The sequence below is a fragment of the Chanos chanos genome, chromosome 8 (genome assembly GCF_902362185.1).
Source record: "Chanos chanos chromosome 8, fChaCha1.1, whole genome shotgun sequence".
Lineage (NCBI taxonomy): Eukaryota > Metazoa > Chordata > Actinopteri > Gonorynchiformes > Chanidae > Chanos > Chanos chanos.
Window position 1 is genome coordinate 31109528 of NC_044502.1, and position 22440 is coordinate 31131967.

At 40.3% G+C, this 22440-nt stretch overlaps 3 protein-coding genes and 1 non-coding gene across 6 annotated transcripts; all 4 read right to left on the reverse strand.

Moving 5' to 3' along the window:
• bicdl2l (bicaudal-D-related protein 2-like) lies at nt 1-6345 on the reverse strand. The gene is made up of 6 exons (XM_030783074.1): nt 5917-6345; nt 4433-4555; nt 3786-3944; nt 3456-3538; nt 2594-2714; nt 1-318 (listed from the first exon to the last, which is right to left on the reverse strand). The coding sequence occupies exons 1-6, from the start codon at nt 6343-6345 to the stop codon at nt 1-3; spliced, it is 1233 nt and encodes a 410-aa protein (XP_030638934.1).
• Nucleotides 6346-9624: 3279 nt separating this feature from the next.
• Nucleotides 9625-12990, reverse strand: sumf2 (sulfatase modifying factor 2). Its single transcript, XM_030781949.1, has 9 exons — nt 12732-12990; nt 12416-12563; nt 12184-12298; nt 11936-11980; nt 11650-11800; nt 11378-11433; nt 11074-11158; nt 10652-10793; nt 9625-10184 (listed from the first exon to the last, which is right to left on the reverse strand). The coding sequence occupies exons 1-9, from the start codon at nt 12802-12804 to the stop codon at nt 10082-10084; spliced, it is 918 nt and encodes a 305-aa protein (XP_030637809.1). The 5' UTR covers nt 12805-12990; the 3' UTR covers nt 9625-10081.
• A 2793-nt stretch (nt 12991-15783) lies between these two features.
• On the reverse strand, nt 15784-22282 carry cct6a (chaperonin containing TCP1, subunit 6A (zeta 1)). 3 transcript variants are annotated; one of them, XM_030781485.1, is made up of 14 exons: nt 22084-22282; nt 21379-21442; nt 20508-20642; nt 19924-20097; nt 19518-19621; nt 19151-19261; nt 18869-19028; nt 18331-18413; nt 17850-17946; nt 17586-17733; nt 17070-17203; nt 16858-16960; nt 16593-16665; nt 15784-16157 (listed from the first exon to the last, which is right to left on the reverse strand). In XM_030781485.1, the coding sequence occupies exons 1-14, from the start codon at nt 22218-22220 to the stop codon at nt 16085-16087; spliced, it is 1596 nt and encodes a 531-aa protein (XP_030637345.1). In that variant the 5' UTR covers nt 22221-22282; the 3' UTR covers nt 15784-16084. The 3 variants fall into 3 exon arrangements, with proteins under 3 accessions (XP_030637345.1, XP_030637347.1, XP_030637346.1); XM_030781487.1 differs by lacking the exon at nt 20508-20642; XM_030781486.1 differs by lacking the exon at nt 19151-19261.
• Nucleotides 16265-16396, reverse strand: LOC115819888 (small nucleolar RNA SNORA15). Its single transcript, XR_004025559.1, has one exon. It is a non-coding gene; the product is annotated as a small nucleolar RNA SNORA15 (small nucleolar RNA).
• Nucleotides 22283-22440: the final 158 nt, after the last annotated feature.

Below are 22440 nucleotides of genomic sequence, written 5' to 3' on the forward strand. Positions count from 1 at the left end.
TCAGTCTAGAGAAATTGTGTGAAAAGTGTCTTCAATGCCACCGGTTGGGGCTTGGGATTCTCGGCTGGGGAACTGGTCAGAGCTGTCACTTTGGCGAGCGGTCCTCCCTCGTCGCAGTCTCTCTTTCCATCGCTGTGCAATTGGTGTGTTGGGGGTGGAGGGGGGACCTGAGGAAACTGAAGGAGTGGCAGGGGAGGCATTCTTGGAGCCGACTTTGTTTCCCCGTCGCAAGACACCCATCCGGCTGGGTTTTCTTTGGCTCTGCTCGGCTTGCTGCTGACTTTGCAGCTGATGGTTGAGTATGTACTGAACGTCATCCTGGGAGGAAGACACATACGCCATTGAGAAAGGGGAATGTGCCCCAAACAGCTCATATGATTTACAGGGTTGGACAAATTGTGACTTATCTGATGTGTGAATCAGCTGGTTAAAAAGGAAATTCTTTGTAACATATGCTACAATGTTTTAAAATATTTTTCACATCAAACCATTCTGAAAAGCTGGATGCTAGGCGTTCGTTCTAAATCATCAGTTGGATGGTTGCATAAATGTTCAGGACGACTTCATGGCAGATGCTAGAAAAGTGAACTATTTGTTTTAGATTTTGTTGTGAATTAGCATTGAAGCTTCAATAGTTTTCCATTATATATCTATATGGGGATTTCATCAGGACAATGAGGACCTTGGCTCTGGACTTGCTAGCACCACCAAAGCTGTTAAGAAACAGTTACAGACCAGATGGTCACAGTGTCAGAGCCCTGGATTCCCATAGAGGCACAGCTAGTCCTACCAGATGTCCTCTCTCACCCACAGCACTGCAGTGTACAGCAGAGCCATCCGGTCCTGCCTTTCTCTGTTATCCACACATACACATCTATTCACTATCGTATTTCTGCCTCTTCTCAGTGCTGGACCCCTAGGTCACAGTGTGTTAACCTCATTTTCATACATCACTACTCAGACATCTTTCGTTACTTTCGTAAAGAAAGTTTCCTCAATTCTTTTAACTGGTAATTTACACTTATCACCCATATTATTAGTTACTCCAGTACAACAATAAGTTTGCGATGCAAAGACCTTTTTGCTTTTAGAGGCTTCATTTGCAGATGGGTCAGTGGAATGACTAATGGAGAAGCTGTCAGTTCAGATGAATATGGCAGGTGTTTAAAACATCGCTCATGTAAGACGTTGTTATGGAGCATGTACATAATGCAACCAAATTAGAAAGCTTAAGTCCCAAAACATGCTAAAATTCTGGAATAAATTATAACATTCTTTTATGTAATTTAAGAGCACAAAGTATCTACTATGTATGAAAGCTATTTACTGTAATTATTTGCATGATAAATTAGATACCCCAATATGAAATTTGAAGATTGAAGTTTTCCTCAGTGATATAGAGCATACTAACCAGGCTATATATGTCTATGTCTATATATATATATATATGTGTGTGTGTGTGTGTCTATTGATATGCGATGAATATGCAATGAATTAGGGAAACAGCCAGAAGACAAAAAAGTCTCATATTTATCAGTGTGTATATAGTTAAGTAGGTGAACTTCTATTTCTTATCTTATCTTCTGTTCATGTACTCTCTATACAAGATGTTTATCTTGATATGGTCTTCTCACTGTATCATTCAGTTCCAGTAAGGAACGAGTAGTATGTTAAGACCAAGAGCAGGGCAGGATCTGAAAGCACCTCACATTTCAATGTGGTGACATAAGCTAATTCAAAATGAACTGTCTAACTGCTAAGAACAATTGCTCGAAATTTTTATTGGTAGTTAATCTAACAATACTTAACCATGATCAGCCTTAGTTCAGGCAGACTTGCAGTTCCTCTTATCAAATATTGGAGTGACCGACATACTTGTAACAGTGACGTTTGCTTCTAAGGCCTGGATAATAGCCTGCACTCCATCTACCACTTAGGCCTAGATTATAATGTGCTTTCCATCAACCCATTCTCTGCCAGAAATCTAAGGATATGTATACTTTGTGAAAGCTGGCTGCAGTCTGATCAGGAACAAGCAGCTACTCTCTATGTGCTGGGGAAGACTCCACATTAAGCTTCTGCCAGATTTAAACAATAGTGTGGGACACTGAGGGTAGAAAGAGTCTCTAGAGAGGAAATTCTCAGCCTCAGAGTCTTTGTTGGAATCCTATGCTCATACTGGCAGGGACAGAGTGAACCAAAGCTTCCAAAGTCTTCAGTGAAAGCTTCAGAAACTATAGAAACCAAGACGTGAGATACAATGATTCCGATCTTAAGTGTTCCTACTTTTACATAGATTTGGAGAGTCTTGGCATTTAGTGAAATCTCATTAACTTGTCAATAAGCATGTTGGTGCTGGCTAAATCTGTTGTTTTACATTCAGTTATGTAGTTATCATTCATCTGAAGCCAGAAAGAAGGAAGGAAGGTCTCTAAAGACTGTTTAAGGTTTAGATACTTGGACTTAATGGACAAGGATAAAAGTTTCTGTTTTAAGTAACACTAATTTCATATTTACTTTTTCCTCTATCCATATATATGTAGGTGTTCAGCATTCTACCATTCTGTCTTCTCACTGGTTATTTCAGACCCACCTTCCAGGCCTCCAGCTCCAATGATATCTCCAGCCTGCGCTGCACAGCCTCCAGAAGTTGGTTGTTGAGTAACATCAGCTCTGTCTTACTCTGCAGAAGCTCTGCCTCCATAGCTTTTTTCCTACGAATTAGTGGAACATAAGCAACATTAGCCGAAAAATGTCCTTATCCTAAAAGGGAATTTCCTGATTTGACATACAGGTTCATTATAACGCCTGCCTCAGAATTTGGCATTACGTCAGAGGTTTTTCAATCAAACATGCTCATTTTCAGCAACTGCATAAAATGCAATATAAACTGCACTTTAAAACTTTTAGCTATGAAACATTTAGAGAATGGGAGAGAGAGAGAGAGCGAGACAGACAGACGGAGACAGAGAGAGAGAGAGAAAACAGAGGGAGTGAGAGAGAGACTTATTATTCCAGCATAGGGCCTTCTGAGTGGTGTGTTCTAATTCAGTCATACAGCAGGAGAGACAAAACAAAATCTTTTACGATTAGATGGAATGTAAAGTTATTTTGGCTCAGTCAGCTGCACCTGCCCAACGACTATCTAAATGTAAACAGCAGCAAACTTTGATAAATATTGGTTTATAAAGATATAGAGATAACATATCAGAAAAAGGACCCATGTTCCTGATTGGACAACAAGGAGGTAATTATCAAAATGGACCTATATGTTAAGAAACGTGACCTTCTCCTCTAACAGGAAAAATATCTCACAATCCAATATCCACAGTATCTGATATTGTAATCTAATCAATCCTATCAATATCTTAGATACTGACAATCCAAAATGAATCAGACACATTTCATTTTAAAATACAACAAAGACTGATTCCAGCTGTCATAAATAAACTTACCTTTCTATAGCATCATCTCTGTCACGTAGTGCTTGTTGTAAAACAGCTGCATCATGACCTGAATCTCCATCTTTATTCTTTTTCTGTGAAAAATTAGACAAACAGACATAAATGTCACGTTCCAGAGGCAAAACGCGTACTCATGTCACAGATCTCACACTATTTCAGCCTCTTAGTTTCAAACCATGTGGATGCAAACATAAATAGACTGACCTAAATCCAGATCAGTTATTAACGGCATGTTTTCCCTTTGAGCAAAGAAGTAAATATTTTGAATACTTTAATACGGGGTGGAAACGTGCTCACCCCATGGGCGTGGTAAAAGCTCACCTGAGAGGTGTGGTCGAGTGCTAGTTTCCGTGCCACATGCTGTAGCTGGAGCAGAATGGAGTCTAGCTGGTGCTCTGGAGAGGAGGACTCAACAGGGTTCAGGTTGAGGTCTGTGAGTGGAAGCAGCAGCCTCAGAATGGACTGAACCTCCTCTGTTACCTTGACGACACATTGCGCAAATGTCAAAACACATCAATCAAAATACTGAATATATGGACAAGTTTGTTTTGCCTTATTTCGGTTTTAAATTGCAAAACAGTAGTCCACAAAACACTAGTTGGTGAATGATTTGCATTGTTGACTCTTAAAAAAACGAAAGTGTTTTTCCCATTTGTGGCAAAGTTTACAGAACTCCTGTACTCCGGCTGCACAGACACCGCTTTGGATTTTACGCTCTTAAATGACAGAAATACCACCCCTGCAGTTTTCCTGCTCAATGCTCCTCTCTGTCTGAAGCATTTACAAAAGACCTAATGCATTTCTGTATCAGAGCTTGAAATATTTGAGACATCTATTTAAAAAAAAGTGGTTTCTTTTACATGGGTTTGGTATCTGTTGACCTTCAAGTTTTCTCCAACAGCCACTGATAAGTAAACATTACATGTGAATTGGCTGAATGAAGGTGGTCCAGAGTACTGGACTCTCACCCGCTCTCTGTGTTGACTCCAGCCTGGGCCATCGTGGTTCTTCTCCTGCAGCTTCTCCACCTGAGCCTTCAGCCTCAGGCTACGGCGGCGTGACAGCTCCACCTCCCTGCGCACTTGCTTCAACTGCAAGGACAGTAAAAGATTTGAGTGGTTAAATCAAAAACAATACCTGCTGACACTCAGATAATACTGCTGATAATATGACAAAATAATAAACATGTCTAACGTCTATGTACACCTAAACAGCACGAATTAAAATTACGAAATCATATATAGTTACCGCTTCATATATAGTTACATAGCTATTATGTACAGTTATATACATTCTCACTCACTCACTCATTATCTAAGCCGTTTATCCCAATCAGGGTCATGGGGGGGTGCTGGAGCCCATCCCAGCGCTCATAGGGCGAAAGGCAGGGAAACACCCTGGACAGGTCACCAGTCCATTGCAGGGCACACACAGACAAATGCACTGACATGTTGGGGCAATTTAGCATCTCCAATTCACCTAACCTTCATGTCTTTGGACTGTGGGAGGAAACCGGAGCTCCCGGAGGAAACCCACGCAGACACAGGGAGAACATGCAAACTCCACACAGAAAGGACCCCGGCCGCTCGGCCAGGAATCAAACCAGAAACCTTCTTGCTGTGAGGTGACAGTGCTACCAACTGCACCACTGTGTAGACATTCTTATTTTACAAAACATTAACTTGCTGAAATAGTTCACTTGAAGTAGGTGTACTAAAACACAGTACACAGAACACACCCACACTCATACAGTTCACATTTAATAACAAGAGTGTAACTGGGTGTAACATAAATACACACGTCATCCGAAACCCTGTGATACCAGATTCCAGTAAGAATCAGTAGATGCAGAATCTTGCCTTTCAAGCTGAAGTAAGAGAACCTCAGTACAAAAAAACACATCAAATGGAGCGAGTTTCTTTACAAGACCACATGCTCCTTTGATTCAACCTGCAGTTCACATGATTGTGATAAATCAGTACATCTGAAGGTTTTTTTGACACCCCAACAATCGAAACCATTCTACTTTTTTGTTCATTCCTACATGGTGGTCACACCTGCTGAGACTGCTATTGCCATAAAATAACAGAGAAAGGCATACTGTGGTTCTCTGAGATTTTAAGTTTTGTCATGTATTGAGATAGCTAATTGTTTGACATTTGAGCCTTCAGCATGGAATTATATAGACTTATTTCCATGACAGAAGAATAAACACAAGGACAGACTGAGCTGCATGACCTTAAATGAGTATACACTTAAAAGAGACTCTTTTGGCCAAGTTCTCTCTGTATTTTCTTGCCTGACCTTCTCTGCCTCTGTCTCTCTCTTTTGCTCAGCCACTCTCTGAGTCACCCATTAACAACCTTTCATTGTCAGTTTAGGCGTTTTTCACTGGCATTTGCTCCCATTCTCTGTGATACTAAAGGTAAACATTAAATCACACATAGCTCACCGTGTCAGATACAGGGCTCGATACCCGTCTGCGAAGAGGGCTTCCGCTTCTCAACAGATCTGGTAAGGTCCCATCCACATAAGACTGGAGAGGTTTCCTCAGAGAAGAGTCTGGTCTTTCCTCCGACAACTGCTCCGGTTCACCAACCTCACCCGTCACTTCACGGACATCAGTATAACTGATCAAAGTCTCCTGCTCCTGTCCCTCGTCGGAGGTGGTCAGAGAGCAGCCCAGCGGTTCTCTGTCCAAAGTTGCCCGAGTTACTGATTCCTCCTCGTTAGCAGTTGAGTGTGACCGTGACTCGTCTGTATCCATAGTTAACTGTTCAGATTCGTCTTCTATCGTTAGCGATGTTTGTAAGTGTTCCCTAATAGTATCCAAAGGGTTTGCAACATCTGACTTAAAATAAGGCACTGTAGAGTCCTCCATGAGTCTCCAAAGAAACCGCTGAGCGGGACAGTTGAGTACCTAGTGATGTGAGACCGAAGCTAAACAAACGAGAAAGAATGTTTTCAGACTCGTTTTTCCTGCCTCTCAGCCAACAGAGATAGCGCGTACGTTTGTCCTCGGTGATTCACAGGTGTGACGTTTGTGGTCGGCAACACCTGCGACACTGTGATATGGGACCTTTTTTTTTTTTTTTTACTTAAAACATCATCCCTGTAATAACGTCACATGGACTGACACATTTATTGGCGGGACGTGTATGGCGTGAAGAAAAGCCCCTTGACTTCAGCCAAAAGATATTACCAGTGTTGCCTCGTGACGTATACAGCTGTAAAACTGCTATTTCATCTTAAGCAGAGTGCGCGACAGACGTGATGCAGACAGTGACGGTATTATTCATGCCCTACATTTGTTGCCCCACTTCTGTGATAATGATCTCTCTATTAATAGAGACAAAGTGTAGGATTGTTGTTACGGTTTCGGATTGATGTAGTGATCCTTTCTGATTGTTTGTTTTAGTTCAGAGCCAATCATTATCTTAGTGTCCTCTTATGATCGTATCATTTGGTGCAAACTTTGGTTACATTCACTTGAACATTTAGCGGACCGACATTTTCCATGTGCGGAGTGCTCATAATTCCTCTTCCACTCCATTGAGGAACTTGTTAAATTTGAGTCTTTAACTGCATAAGTAAATTATTCTTGTTTAGTGCAAAGTTATATTCACACATCGTGTTGTCAACAAGGCAGTGAAAGCAGATGCCAGTACACCCCCCCCCCCCCCCACACACACACCCCCACACCCGGAGTTGTTAGACGTGCACATGTGTCAGACGAAGAACTTATTTAGATGTCACATCATAACGCACAATGGACACTTTGTCCATAATCTTAAATCTGTGTTGTGTAAGAAAAGGTACGTCACTATCTGAATGTCATACCCTAATTGGAATTTCTCTGAGCCCATCAGATCGGTGCACCTCCTAACATTCCTGAGACTGGAAAAGAATATTAAGTTTAGTGAAAGAAGGCTTTGTCTTTTCTTCTTTAAGCTATTCTTAGTCCTGGTGTAAAATACCAAATTCAAGTTTCAGGTGACTGAGGCACCTACAAAAAAGGCACTAATCGCTTCAAAGGAAGGAACAGATCAGGAGTTCTATGACAAATGCCAATCCAAAGAGGGTTTTGGAAAGTATGCATCAGGCATACACTCATATGTACACGCATATGTAGCACACATGCATACCGCAGCTTAGTCACTTGTGGTAATATGTGGCATGGCGGCAGTGTTTCCTCACAGCCTTTCAGTCAGATTCTCTTTCCTCCCACCACTTACTGACTTACACCAGTATGACACAATGAGCTGATGGCATCTGCAAACTCGCTGCACCTTCAGGGAAAAGCCTGCTTGTGATACTACGTTTCTCCTGATCCAGAAGAGTGAGGAGTGAGGGGTAAATGCCCCTGTACAATGTGGAAAAACAGACCAGGCAAGTATATATGGTTAACATCATAGACATCATGTCGTCTGACAAGACGAACCCTTAAGAAGCAGAAGAACTTCAGGAAAGCTACAATGAAAAAGACTGCCACTCTTTGGAAAGTTCTCTTTGGCAAGAGAATATAATCAAGCCATGCTCATAACCATACCAGCATCAAACTTATGAGACAACAAAGTATTCTGTGATATGTGACTCACATGTACATAATTTACCAAGAAATACACACACACTTTTGCACTGTTGTCATTGTTACACCGTTGTCCTTACTCCTCTGTCTCACTGAATTTAACTGACTGAATTAATGAATATAACAGTGTCTGAAGGTCAGCTTTGCCAACTGATGGGTTTATGTGTTTAGTCTCCTTGCGTCCAGTGACTGAGACTGTCATGCTTGCATGGGAATGAGGAAATTAGCTCTCTCTATTGACTATAATACATGACTACTTCCTTCTGCCTTGGCTGATTAATTGTGTTGGCTGTCAGATTCAGTGATAACACATCAACACCTAGATGGATAGCTCTGTAGGAGCAATAGTAACATGAAGTTACATGGTGTTCACCTCTAAACCTCAGACGATTGCTGATTATAAAGAGGTAACTGAACCTTGTATAGCTTGAGCATATTTACTGTATTGAGATCCTTTCCCTCTTATTCTCACAATCCAAATGAAGGATCGCTTTATGTCAGAAGTATGTCTTTTATTCTCTTCATGCCTTTGCAAACTATTTCCCTTGCTGTCTTCTAATGGTCCTTAGAGTCTCATCTACTCTCTGAAATCCTAACTTGATGAAGAGATCATGACAGAATAATGTGCCTTCCACATCTTTTCACACTGTATTTAAGGGGGACATTGGAGCACAATGCTTGTTAGGGAGAGCAAATGTATGATTCCTGCAGACATAAACACACATATTCAGTCATTTACTGCCTTCGGCCTCTCTCTCTCTCTCTCTCTCTCTCTCTCTCTCTCTTTATGCCTTACACACCCACACATTCCTTCATTCACACTACTTCTCTGACACAAATAGCAAAAACAGATCTCTTTTCAGTTCCCAAGAAAAAAACATCTCTCTGTCTGTTTGGGTAACACATTCAGAGAGTACCTTTACATGGTTTCCTTTTGTTTGTTTAAAAACCTGATTTCTTTTCACGTTCCAAGTGTGATAAGCACTGCTTTTTCATGGCCATTGTATTCAAATGTCTTATCAGAACTGTGATTGTCAAAATTATTTATCGCTCTGCCACCACTATTGTCTGTATGTAGGTCAGTGTTGGTCAGGGTGCACTGTGGCTTTGTGTTTGTCATCACAATGACTTTTTCATGACCACAACTACTGTCGAATTTTGTGTAGTCACCATAAATCGCTTTCACTGAAGTTGTTATTCGTCAGTGGGGATGAAAAAGGAGAAGTGTGTGACTACATCACAGTAACCCACCTTAACAAGACTTAAACATACAGCACATTAAAAAAATAAACCATGTAACTCAAGGATTTATTATTTATCTACATACTTATTTGCATCTGTAGAACTTGAGGTGGCCTTGCAGTTCTATAGGACCTATGTTTATTAAATATTTTCTTGTTACTGTTTGCCTGAAGCACTGGTATTTAATTAAACAAAAACTGGAATTAAAATAAGCATTTAAATTCAAAGTAATATTATTTAAATTAAACATGATTAAAATGAATTAAAAATAATGAACATATTTACACATTCCGTGTAAAAGTCTTTTTAATTTGTAATTTCACAGTTTTGGATTTTGTGAAAAAAACAAAGAGACACTGAAAGGAAGACACGGTTGGTCCTTTGGTGCAAATCTCCACAGGAGAAAGATGCTGTGGTCCAAACAATTCACCTTGAAAGCTGATTCAGGAACAAAGGCACTAAATTATGTATTGCTATTAGTACTAAAGTAACATGAATAAATAAAACTCTTTTAAAACTGTTTATGATCCTGAAGTGGTAGAATTCTGTCTCCAGACTGTGGGTGCACTCTGTTTCATGGAACACTGTTACCATAGAAATGAGGGTGTGGTTATTATACAGTAGAAAGCTGTCATTGGAGTAGGCATGTTCTGATAGCTCAGAGGTGGACTGGCTTATTGTTGTCATTGTAATCATTAAAATGAAAACAAATGGACAACTTCTCCTAGATCTGCCCTTGGAATTAATGTCCTGGACCAGTATCCATTAATACTTAAATGTTTAGTCCTCATAGGTCAGTTTTTGCCCTAGTCTTCCCTTCCTTTACACTGTGGCTAACAGCACATCTGAAGCCTAGGTTATCAGACGCTGAGTCCGGAGTATTCCCCATCCTACAGAAAGGAGAGAATGAGTTATAAAATAAATTCATCATAAACAACAGCCATGTAAAGACAGATCAAATATACAAATAAAAAGAGGAGAGCAAAGCTGTCAAGGTAAAGCAGTGATTTCAGACTACTTGTATTATTGGTAAACTTAACACCAAAATATTTTCTGGTTATCAACAGTAGGCGACTTGTTATTTGGGGGATGGCCCAATCGTCACTGACACTACTCTATGGAGTATATAGGGGGATGGCAGGTTAAAAAGGGGGATGTATTTTGGTCATTTGCTAACAAGGGGGGTGGCATCCCCCCTCATCCCCCTACAAATTGCTTACTAGTTGTCAAGTTATATTTAAGAGGACACTGGAAAGGAGCATAATAGAATATTTGAATGACTCAGCGTACACGGTTGAGCATTTCTAACTAAGGTAATGAGCTCGAAGAACATCAGTTAAATAAGACAGAAACTGGCCTGGTAGTGACGCGAGCCTTGTGATTGGCTGAGCCATCAGCCGTGTCGATCCAAGATGCACCACGCAAGACGTACATAGTCTGTGCACCTGGAAAGGGCGTGGATGTCCACTCCCAGGCGTTTCCCAGCATGTCATACAATCCTTAGTCAAAAGTAGATTAACACGGATCAGATAACAAGAAATGTTCATTCTTCTAGAGATGAATTAAGAAAACAAGGTAAAAAACCCAGCAATTTGAAACTTGAAACAAAAACCTTCAGCAGAAGGTTGTTGAATCCTGTAGCAAAGTCAGTTCTATATTGCAATCAACCTGCAATGCATTTGTCCCAGTCAACTGATCCCATTATGCTAAGAGCTCTTAACGTTTTCATTCCCATTTTCTTTCTCTGTCTTTAGACACATGCATCTCATGGACATTTACCATAGTTATTCTGAGGGGGAAACGCAGCAACAGGTGCAATGCCATGATAACCATCCTCTGCTATGTCTCCATCAGGAAATTTTCCCTAAAATACAAAAATGTATGCCACCAGATGGTTGGGGGAAAAAAGAATTTGAACTTAAATTTAAAAAGACATATTTTACTTTTAAACTTTGTAAAACTATGAGGAGCTTCAAAGTATCCTTCCTTAAAGACTAGTTTTGTGAGTCAAAGACAAAGCAACAAATACCCAAAACAAAATTCCATTTTTTTTACTTTAAACTTTCAAGATAAATGTGCTGACCTGCCATAAATTAGTCCGGTTCTTCTGGAACTTATTTCCCCAGGGATATGTCCTACCTGAAAAGAACAGAGAGAGAGAGGTAAACTAAACCCCAGGCCATTTGAGGACAACGATATAAGGAAAACAAGTAACTTATAGATATCTAGAGGGTAACTTGACATGCACTGAACTAAGGCACTGTACAAAAGAACTTTGTACAAAAGGAGAAACAAAATTTGCCAAATGGTGGCACGTGAGAAATACTTGAAATGCAATCAGTAATGGAAAAATACCATCAAGTCCTCCACGAGCAGCGAATTCCCACTCTTCCTCTGATGGAAGCCTCTTCATTCTCCATTTACAGTAAGCTTGAGCATCATTCCAGCTCACCTGCACCACCGGAGAATCCAGCCGGTCCCTGATACCAGACCCTGGGCCCGCAGGCTGCAAACAGTCAGAGGACTTAGTATGAGAAAACAATTCATCAGGCTGGCTTAACAATGACTAGATACTGACTTATTAAGATAAAGATTACAGTCACAGGTAAACTACAGATGATGTTTCAGTAGCGATGCCTACCTGTCTCCAATATGCCTTCTCCACTGGTAACCACCAAGGGGCAGACTATAAAAAAAAAAAAAAAATATATATATATATATATATATATATAGAGAGAGAGAGAGAGAGAGAGAGAGAGAGAGAGATAGATAGATAGATAGATAGATAGATATATATAGATATACACATACACACACACACACACACAATTATGGAAATTAATACAAACAAATACAAATGAATTTAGTATTGGCTCAAAGCCCTCAAACCTCGATTCTCTGTGTAACCTTGCTCTTCAGCTCATCAGATACAAAATCCTGAAACACGAAACTCCATCCAAACGTTTCGGCTTCAGTTTTATACTTCTGAGCTCTGATAAATTCCCTGGAAGAGAGTAATAAAGGGGACATACGTATGGTAAGAATTTTTCAATTTAAAGCGTAATCTTCAATTATCACTTAAAAGTTACTTGACTGATAATTCGTAGTTTAAAAAAGACACCTGAAATCCGAATTAGTCACGGGATATTTGTCTATTTTGAACGGCTTGACTGACACATCTCTCGCAGGGGACTCTCCGTCTCGTCCATCAACATCATTTGTTCCCATTCTCATGCTCCCACCAGCAACATATACCATTTGCCCATCCTCTGAAATATCGGAACACATCACATCACTGTGGCACCAGGGCGCTGATACGCTTTAAATTAGTTACCAACTTCTGTTTAATAACAGTTCACAGAAATGCAAAAACTTGCAATACGCGTGACCGATCATTTCCCTCAATCTGACAATGAGCACTTTCACCAGCTACGTACCTGTTAAACATGGCACTATCCAAAGGGACAGGATTATTAGTGTACACTGATTTACCATAGTTTTGAATGGCATTTTAAGCTACTGTATGGCAACAAGACTCTCTTACTACATCCGTATCAGTTTATATGGAGCTCTCTTCAAAGTTAGCCTTCATTCAGTGCCTTGTACAGACCCCTACTTAATCGTCTTTGTTTTGACAATGTAAAAATGTCAAGAATGGTTATAATCCCGTCTATTAAACACTACGTTTTCAATTTAGTTACAGCCATGTTCGTCTCAGCGGGAAGTGGATGTTGGAATATCCCGTCATGCACTTGGGGGAACATTTGTAGTTTTTGTCTACGAACGTATGTTTGGTTTAACTGTATTTCTTGCTTTGTGTTTTCTCAAAGGTGCAAATATATAGACAGTGAGATAATAGGCATTCCATACGGGAAAAGGCGACTGTTGGAGAATTCATCCGAGAAGCCGTGCTGAATGAGACTCCCGGAATTTCCGGAAGAGGTGGGATTTTCTGAGTTGTCTGAATAGTTTAGTAAATAACTGTTTAAAGAAAGAGGCTAAAAGAAAGTTTGTTGACAGCACAGATTACTCTAGTCCGACGGAACCCCACCCAGAATGTCTTTATTGTAACCTTCCCTTAATCAAGGGTTTGACGATTAATTGATCACCGACCTGAAACAAATATTTGCCGAACAGATACTGAGCTCTCTTGCCCTGCAAATGGGCACTAGCGCACCTGATCAATTAATCATCAAACCCTGGTTAGCTCAATCAGCAGTAATAATGCAGGATTAAAACAAAACAACAGCACCCCCCCCCCCCCCCCCCCCCCCCCCAAAAACCCCAAAACCCAAAACCCGATATGCAGGGCAGGGGGCAGCAGGACTGGGGTTGAAAACCACTGCTCTAGTATATCCTTTCATGGCTAAAGAAAGAGAAACAAAAGGACTCCTTGGGAAAATGATGATGGTTTCCATTACAAACTATCAGCTTTTTACCATTAAAACCATGATGTAATTCTTGCCATTATATGGTGTGTTTATGAACATGCTTCAACAGGATTTGATAGTTTGCACTGGTTCCCCTTAGAATTTAATAATTAGTACTGGTAATACTGGTACTGGTAATACTGGTACTGGTGCTGGTATTTGAACTGGTACCCACAGTTCTTCAACTTTTTCAAAGCCACTGACATGCTGCGGCATGCGCTCGTCTTTCAAGCCTTACAAGCATTGGAATTTGGCAGTCAAGTCAGAATTTTTATTGAATCTTGATCTCAGAAAGCTCAGTCCCTTTACCTGCTGCCGTTTAATCTCAGTTTAAAATGAAGTGTAAGTGCAAATGCGTGTCATCTGCATGATAACAGTTCAGATTTCACCAGAATGCATCAGAACAACAGACAGCTGGGTAATGACGCCGTCTTTTCATAAAGAGTGTGAACAAAACCCTGAATGCAGTCTTTGCTGTAATACCTATTCTGTCCAGTCATGATTGTTAACCTCAAATCAGAGGCATGTCCTGTCAATCATTACTGCCCTCTAATGGCTGCTTTTAATACACGCATTAGATCAGGCATAAAATTCTTAGACATACATATAAACACACATTGACCTAAGGGAAAATTTAAATGTTAGTAACAAAATTAACAAATATATGCAGCGACTTAATGTGTATTACAGTCAGACATCTCTATTTTAAGTCTAGACTTTTTCATTTGGAGAAAGAGAGTTCAAGCTGAAAGAAGGTTTCTATAACACAAGAGACGGTTTAGTCAAAGTTTATGGTAAGCTGCCTTACAAGCAACTTTTTTGACTGTATAGATGGAACTCAGGTTGTTCATATTGGTTTTTAAGTCTTTTGCATTACTTTCTAGGCCAGTATTAATTAAAGCTGGTAATATCTGATAAAGTTTTAGTGATTTCTACATTCAAACCTTACCTCCTTTTCATCAGCAGGTCTTAATTTACTGGGGACCCTGTAACACTCCAGTTTGGAACAGCATATTGGTGCTGATTCAAAACAAATCTCCTAACAGCTAGAACTAGATGGGGAAAAGAGTTTGGCCTGCAATGGATTTACAGGACAGCAGGGGGAACTTTATACCAAGACTTTCTAGAGCACAATAAGGACAAATTGTATTCAGTTATTAAGGCTGTCCCAGTCTCTGTGATCAGGATGGTTCAAAACATCTTGTTTCGCCCTACCCTTCCCTGATCCCACTCCTTCCAAAATGTTTGACTGAAGGCCATAACATAATGGAAAGTGATCTTTCAAATAAATCGATCGCTTCTTTAATCATAAATCCAGTGTATTTCAGTAGAGAATCAATATCAATTTACCGAAACATTACTGTTCTCCAGCAGCTTACAAAATATGATGCATTTCCTAAACAAATTAAGTTCAAAATCTGTAATGCAGTATACCCTTCTGATGACCTATAACCAAGGATTTTGCATCAAATCCAGTAAACATAATTAAAAGAAAGAAGCTCATTCAGGATAAAATATGACACTGTAGAATCTGATCTAAATAATTAATTTACTAATTCATAACTATTCAGCCATTTTAAAACTACACATTAAGGGAAATAAAGTGTACAGCTACAACAGCTATTGTCACTGATTTCATCTTTAATCATGCAATTTGTGGTACTTATTTAAGTATAATGTTGACAGGATTATTTCTCAGCACACACCACCCAGTCAACCAGTATTAATTAGTTATAAGTTTAATTAAATGTGGAAATAACTAATACATGTTGGAACGATTCATTAAATGTAGTAATACATGGATACATGTGGCGATAATTAAATGTGTTGTTTCATCATTTCTTTTTTCACTATTTGATTACTTATTCAGTATTGACAATTTATGATTCAGTCTCCAGTCAAATGGTAATGGATAACACCCTTAAATGTAATTACAACGCTCTCATTCAAATCAAAAACAAAATTTTAAATTTGACCTCTCAAATTCACAGTCTCTTCAAAACATGTTTTGTTCAAAAATCAGACATTACCAAAGAAAGCAAGGCAAGACACTCATATCTTGGTTCATGAATCAAAACTTTTAATGGGTACAAAGAAAAGGGTGTGTCACAGTTCAGTGCCTTTCAACAAAATCTCATAAATAAACCAATCAATGTGAGGGGGAGGTGACTATTCCAGGGAGGCATAAGAATGGCATTGGACACATGTAACGATCAGACGATGATCAGATGACGAGGATGTGGATGATGCCTTGGGTCGCCCCTGGCGGTTGGTCTCCAGGCAGAATCCGGTTAAGCGTGGAGTTCTGTATGCCCACGGCTGGCCTCTGTTCATCCCATAGTTGTCTTCACACTGACTCATTAGCCTTTGAGAGAAGACATCCCAGCCCTCATGATCTCATCCACCAGCAGGATGTTACTGGCAATTACCGTGCTGTAAAGAGAGTGAGGGAGAGAGGAAGAAAGACTCAAATTAGTCTCAGCACAGACCTAAAATCACAGCCTGTTCGTGTCTTTGTGGTTATGAGTCCACAGAATTTGATGTGTTCACTCTCCATCCTGTAATGAGACACACATCAGGCCTCAATGTAGCACAAAAGAGAGTGAAAGTTAATGTTGCATGGTGTCTGACTGTATTTACTACACACAAAGTAACACAGAATTCAGCCATGCTGACAGGGAAGAAAGTCCATCTTTTTGTGTACTTTATCCCTAGTTTAAACTGGTAGCTTATGACAGCTCCTGAACCAGAGAATTCATATGAAAATGTAATAAGCATTGGAGAAAGATTGTATCATATTGTGTCATAAAACTGGGTTTCTCCCACAGTTATGATGCAAATAATCACAGAAGAATTCACTCTTCTCACCATGAGTGAAGGAGCTGTTTTTTCACACTGTAGTTGTCCCAAACACCAGCCTCTCCTGCCAACATGGGTTCACCTGCCCCAAAGAGACAAAGACACACAGGTTAAAAGACATTACACTTTTTTTTGAATAAAGACTTTGTCAAAGACCCAGATGTAGCCTTATCCAGTGTTAGATTCTCTGTTTTAGCCAAAATGCATTCTGACCTTTGATAGTAGCTGTTTAAAGTGGAAAACACAGATGACTTTTTTTTTTATAGATACATGCCTGTGCTGAGGTCCACACCCACGAGTTGGCCAGACTCTTTAAACTCAGTCTGAAGCTTCACCAGGGTCTCCTGTGGGTCGTAGCCTGAATTCTGGGCCAGAACCTAAACCAGACACAGAGTCATCATTTCAAACCACTTTGGAAACTTCCGGAAGTGACACTTTAGGGGAGAGAAGTCTAAACTGATTATCTTCCAGAACCTTTCCCGTTACCTTTGGAATGATGAGCAAGGCATCCGCGAAGGCCTGGACGCCGAGCTGAGCTCTGCCCTTCACTTTGGGTTTGTGTTTTACCAAAGCATCAGCCACAGCCACCTCAAAAGCCCCTGCTCCAGCCACCACACTGCCTGCACAGAGGGGACAAAAACCAAAACGCTATCATTCACACACCCAGAGCTTTAGGAGATCCAAGAAAGCATTTTTCAAACCAATTTTAATGAGAAGAAATGACAGAATGTTGAGTTCAAGAGGAGCGAAGTAGTAGTTTGTTTTTTTCCAAGTTAACTGTGACAGTTTGGAGACTTTAATTTTTTTTTTTTTTTTTAAACGAAAAACTTGTTTTAATGGACCTCATGTATTCAAACACACTGGATAATTTTTTGTTCTGGTGTATGAATATTTAAAATCTGTCCATTCAAAATGTAGTTTCGCTTGACAAGTGTTAGTAGCATTTACAGCACAGGGATAATCTTTGCTTCAAATATTCGTAGCTGCATGTTTGAGTCATACCGTCCTCGATGGCGTTTTTGACTGCCCGAAGTCCGTCTCTCACAGCATCTTTGATCTGTGTGAGCGTGTGCTTGTTAGGCCCTTTCACCAGCAGAGTCACGGAGCGAGGGTTTCCACACTTCTCAATGAAAGTGAACTTCTCCTCTCCCTTTAAACATAAAAACCAAACTTCAGTCACTCAAAACCCCCCCAAAATATTCACTATTCACACTATATATATATATTAAATACACGTTACACACAAAATAAAGTTGTTTAACTCACCAGTGTGTGTTCATAGACCAGACCGGCATGGCCTAGACACTCAGGAGTCAGGTCCTCCACAGAGTTCATGGCAATACCTCCACAAGCCAGAGTCAGTCTGAGAAAGACCAGACCACCACTTCTAATGTAAACTATTTACTCACTTCATTTCCCCACTACATCATACAGAGATGCAGGTGTGCCAAAAGTTAGGACTGATTTCCATTCTCAAATACAATAATGGAACCATTCTCTCAAGATGAAGTGGCAGCTATGTGGACTTCAAGGAAATACCATGAAAACCAATGCTTACACAGTTCTGTCTCTTGTAAAAATAATGACTGTAGCGTGTAAATGGTAATATGGCATGATGTAAACTGCACACACACACACGCCATCTCATTACCTGTTATATGTTTAAGACAGACAGTTTTACTGCTCTGTCTCAGACTTGTTTATGGTTATAACAGCTCCACAGATGGATATGTGGGAAAGCACTCACCTTTCCATGTTCCTCCTCTTCGCTCTACGCAGTGCCACAATGCCCTCTTTAGCCAGAGCGTCCAGAGAAAACGGATCAATACCCTGTAGGGACAAAATACACTAAAGGCACGGCACACACAGTCACAACAACGTGTCTTTAGGACTAATGTAGGCTGGTCTGATGAACAGATGTAGTAAAGAAAGGAAAAGTCTTGTAATGCAGAGGTACAGACAATGCTTTGCTCTAGCATGGATAGAGAGCCCAAGAATAGACATACTTGTAACGACCATGACTTTTTAAATCCTTCAAAACCTGTTCACTGAGATCAGAGGTCTACCCGTGAGAGGTTCAAAGTTACGTGGTTCAACCAAGTTGTATTTAAGGAGCTGCCCTGTGGTTGTTTACTCTAGAACTGCAGTCAAACAAATTAAATGTGTTTGACAGTCTTTGCAAGTCATTCTGAAAACTGCTATGCACAATAATTTTCTAGAGGACCTATAAACCAAACTAATACGCTGACAGAAGACGTGATACGTGAAGGACAATCGCTCATTACCTTCTGATTGATGACTACAAAGCCCTTGGAGTCATCAGTGCACACTTTGTTCTTCAGCTCGACGATCTTCTGCACGCGCTCCTCGATGAACTTGCGCTCTGCCTTGACCAGCTTGTCCCTCTCCTCGGCGCTCTTGTAGAAGAAGCCTGAGTTGACCTCTCTGTGGGTAGGACCAGAACATTATTCAACTTAAAAATAAGCACAGCCTTTATAAAAAAACACCTGACATATCATCTCAGTTCCTCTATTTTACTCAAAAGGTTAAAAAAAAAGGACACCCACGTCTTCTCATATTCCAGAGACACGTTGCAGGTGAGGATGTAGGCATCCTCCACCCTCTTCTTCATATCTGGATGTCTGGCGCCATGATCCAACACAAGTCCTCGGATCAGTCTGTATAACAGAGAGAGATGAGACCAGTGAGATATGTAATAAGTAACGTTAAAAAAAAAAAAAAGAAACTACTGCCATGTAATCAAAAATCATGAGTCATCCACTATGATCATATTTAAAAACTCCTTGCAAATCGCTTGGGTCATAACGCTATGACAAGAAACCAACTACAGAGAGTTACTCCTGATTCATTTCATGAATGTGCTTTATGATCATGTCTGACCAGAGTGTTGCTGCACAAGAAAAGGATTCTTACTGTGTGTCGCAGTCACTTTTATGCTTCATCTCCATGACCTCCACCATGTATAGGTCAATGGGCTCGTTAGGTTTTTTGATGGCCAGCACAGCATCCACGACAGCCTGAACAAAAAGACAATCAATCACTTTATAATATATATTATAAAACACTTCAATTTAACTTCAATTTAAAGACCTAGTTGACCATGTTAAGGACAGAGGATAAGCCAGCCTACATCTCTTTGTGTTCTCTAGGTGTGATGAGAACAAAATAAGGTTGCTCTCTGAGATGGCCATAAGCCATAAGGAACAGCAGTGTCCAAATGTGGGCATGTGAACTGTGTGGAAACTGAGTGAGGCAAGATCAGGTATGTCTGATTGATCTGAGCTAATCGCCACCCGTAGCAGGTCAGATAAAATGTCACCTCTGTGAGCAGGTCAGCCAACTCCGCATGGACCTTGGTTCTCAGAGAAGTCCTGGCCACGCTGATGAGTGTCTCCCTGTCCATTTCCTTAGTAACTTTAACCTCCTCCAGAACTTCAAGGGCTTTGTCTTTTGCAGCTTCAAAGCCCTCAGCAATTATTCTGGGATGAAGACCCTAGAAATGAAAGCAAGAAAAAGTTTTAGAGATACTTCATGGCTGAAACCTAAAACATTATGCAGGCAATTTTGACTGTGACATTGTCATGAGCTAATGCAACAGTAGTTTTTCCGACTACTGCATGTTTTCTTTTGAAAGAGTGAGCATTTTGATCCCAACATTGAATAAAACACAAATTCAAATATGAAACTATGAAAGGTTGTCAAGAATTCATCATATTTACGGCTGCATTTTAAGTAAACCATTTTTGTGGCTATGTGCCCCAACATCACTCTTCCATAAAAATTCCTAGATAACAAGGTCTCAGAATGGAAATATGAATGAACGGGATCTTTCACTTCCCCTACAGGCCTGCATCTTCATACTGGAATTACCACAGTAACAACACGAGTCATACTGGTGCTGACCTCAGACACATAGAGGTCTGCTTGCTTCAGCAGCTCCCCGATAATGAGAACATTAGACGTGGTGCCATCGCCAGTGATGTCATCCTGCGCAGTGGCCACCTTGGCAATCAGTGATGCAGTTGGATGTTGAATTTGCTGATCAAAAAGGCATAAAAGAGCGAGAGTTTAAAGTCCACTCTATGAGAAGGGTGGAATCATCTGTACCACAGAATACAAACCAATTCCTGTTCACATGGACTGACTTGGTGAATGTGTGTAGTTAAGTATATATTCCAATACCTCACCTAAGCATAGTTAAAGACACTGTGGAAAGGTCCACAAATATCCATTAACATCAGAATGCTGACTACTCCTTGTGTTTTCTGTAATGCAGCCTCAGTTTAATTACTTCAGAGTGTAGCAATAAAATCACCAGTGATTTGAGCTACTATATACTATGTGAAGAATTGATAATGATTATAGTAATAAATTTACATTGTCACTGTTATTTAAAAAATTACAAAACAGTCCTACACTGCTAATATTACAATATCCTCAGTAATACTGTGAGAGTGCATCACCAATATATTCCACGTTGATTATGATTAGTGGAAAAAAAAAGAAGTTTGCCTGAAACATCAAGCCCTTTTTGTCTCTAAACAAATGTCAGCTTTATTCTGTTAACCAGGTCATACCTTCAGTCACTTGCAATATTAAAATAAATTTTAAAAAGATACTTTAATTGCTAAGCATGTTTCTGTAAATTTGTAAAGGCAAATTCAGATAAAATTTTAAAAATGCCTAGGGTCTGAAAGAGAGAGCAAAAGAACGAGAGAATAGCTTGACCGTCAAAATATTCAACTTTTACATTACAGGGGGGAAAAAAGCTTACCATCTCATGCAACAGAACATTTCCATCTTTGGTGAGCTTAATGTCTCCGGCTCCAGAAACAAGCCTAATTGGAGAGGAAAGACTCGTTATAAATCAACACAAAACGCTATCATAATAACGTGCGATTTTTTTCCACAAAAATGGTCGGGATTGTAGTAACCAAGAAAGCCCCATTAACAATAGACCGTTAACAACAGACTACTGAAGCCAGATGGGTGGGTCGGATGCAGGATAAATATGACAGATGCAAAACATCACAACGGAAAAAACTGTTTATAGTCAGTTCATCCAGGCATTAAAATGCTCCCCGTTTTGAATCATCCGAGCAATATAGGAGTCAGTTAACCGGATAGCTTGTAACTCCTAGCCCATTATTAAACCGCTAATGACGACATGGTTTTAGCTAGCCTTCTTGATGGAAACCAACCATGTGGGCCATTCAGTTTTACGAGAAACTTGCCTTGGCCAAACCAAAAGGACTCTATTTTTTCGTTTATGACACGACTATTATTTTTTATTTCAATATTTGAATAAATACATAAATTATATCCCATGAATGAATGTAGGAGGGATATGCACACTGTACACGTTTATTCATGCTACGAGCTAGTCAACGTTAGCCAGCTACTTTGTCAGCTTACCAACTGTAGCACGCGTGCGCCGACAATGGCACTAAGAGTTGCGCATGAAAGCACTGAGACTCACATTTTCATTGTTCCTTTGGGTCCCAGATTTGTTCGGAGGACATCCTGAAGTCCCCGGGCTGCACTGATATTCACAGCCAGAGCTGCTTGGGCTCTGGCTACCTCTGCTTTCGGATTAAGAGCTTTTACTGCGGCCATTCTGCTGTGTAATAGCCAAGTAGGCTAACGCGTCCGCAAGGCAGCTTCACAGGGTACCGAGGCCGGCTTCAGAGGCTAGCGGAAGGGAAAGCTTCCAGAAACCTCCAACATGCGTTTGTCGTCACATCCTGCCCCTTGCTCTGATAGGACAAAAACCTTAATGTGGGTCTTACCTATCTAGAATACTGGAAATGGATTGGTTAAACAAACTGTCATCCAT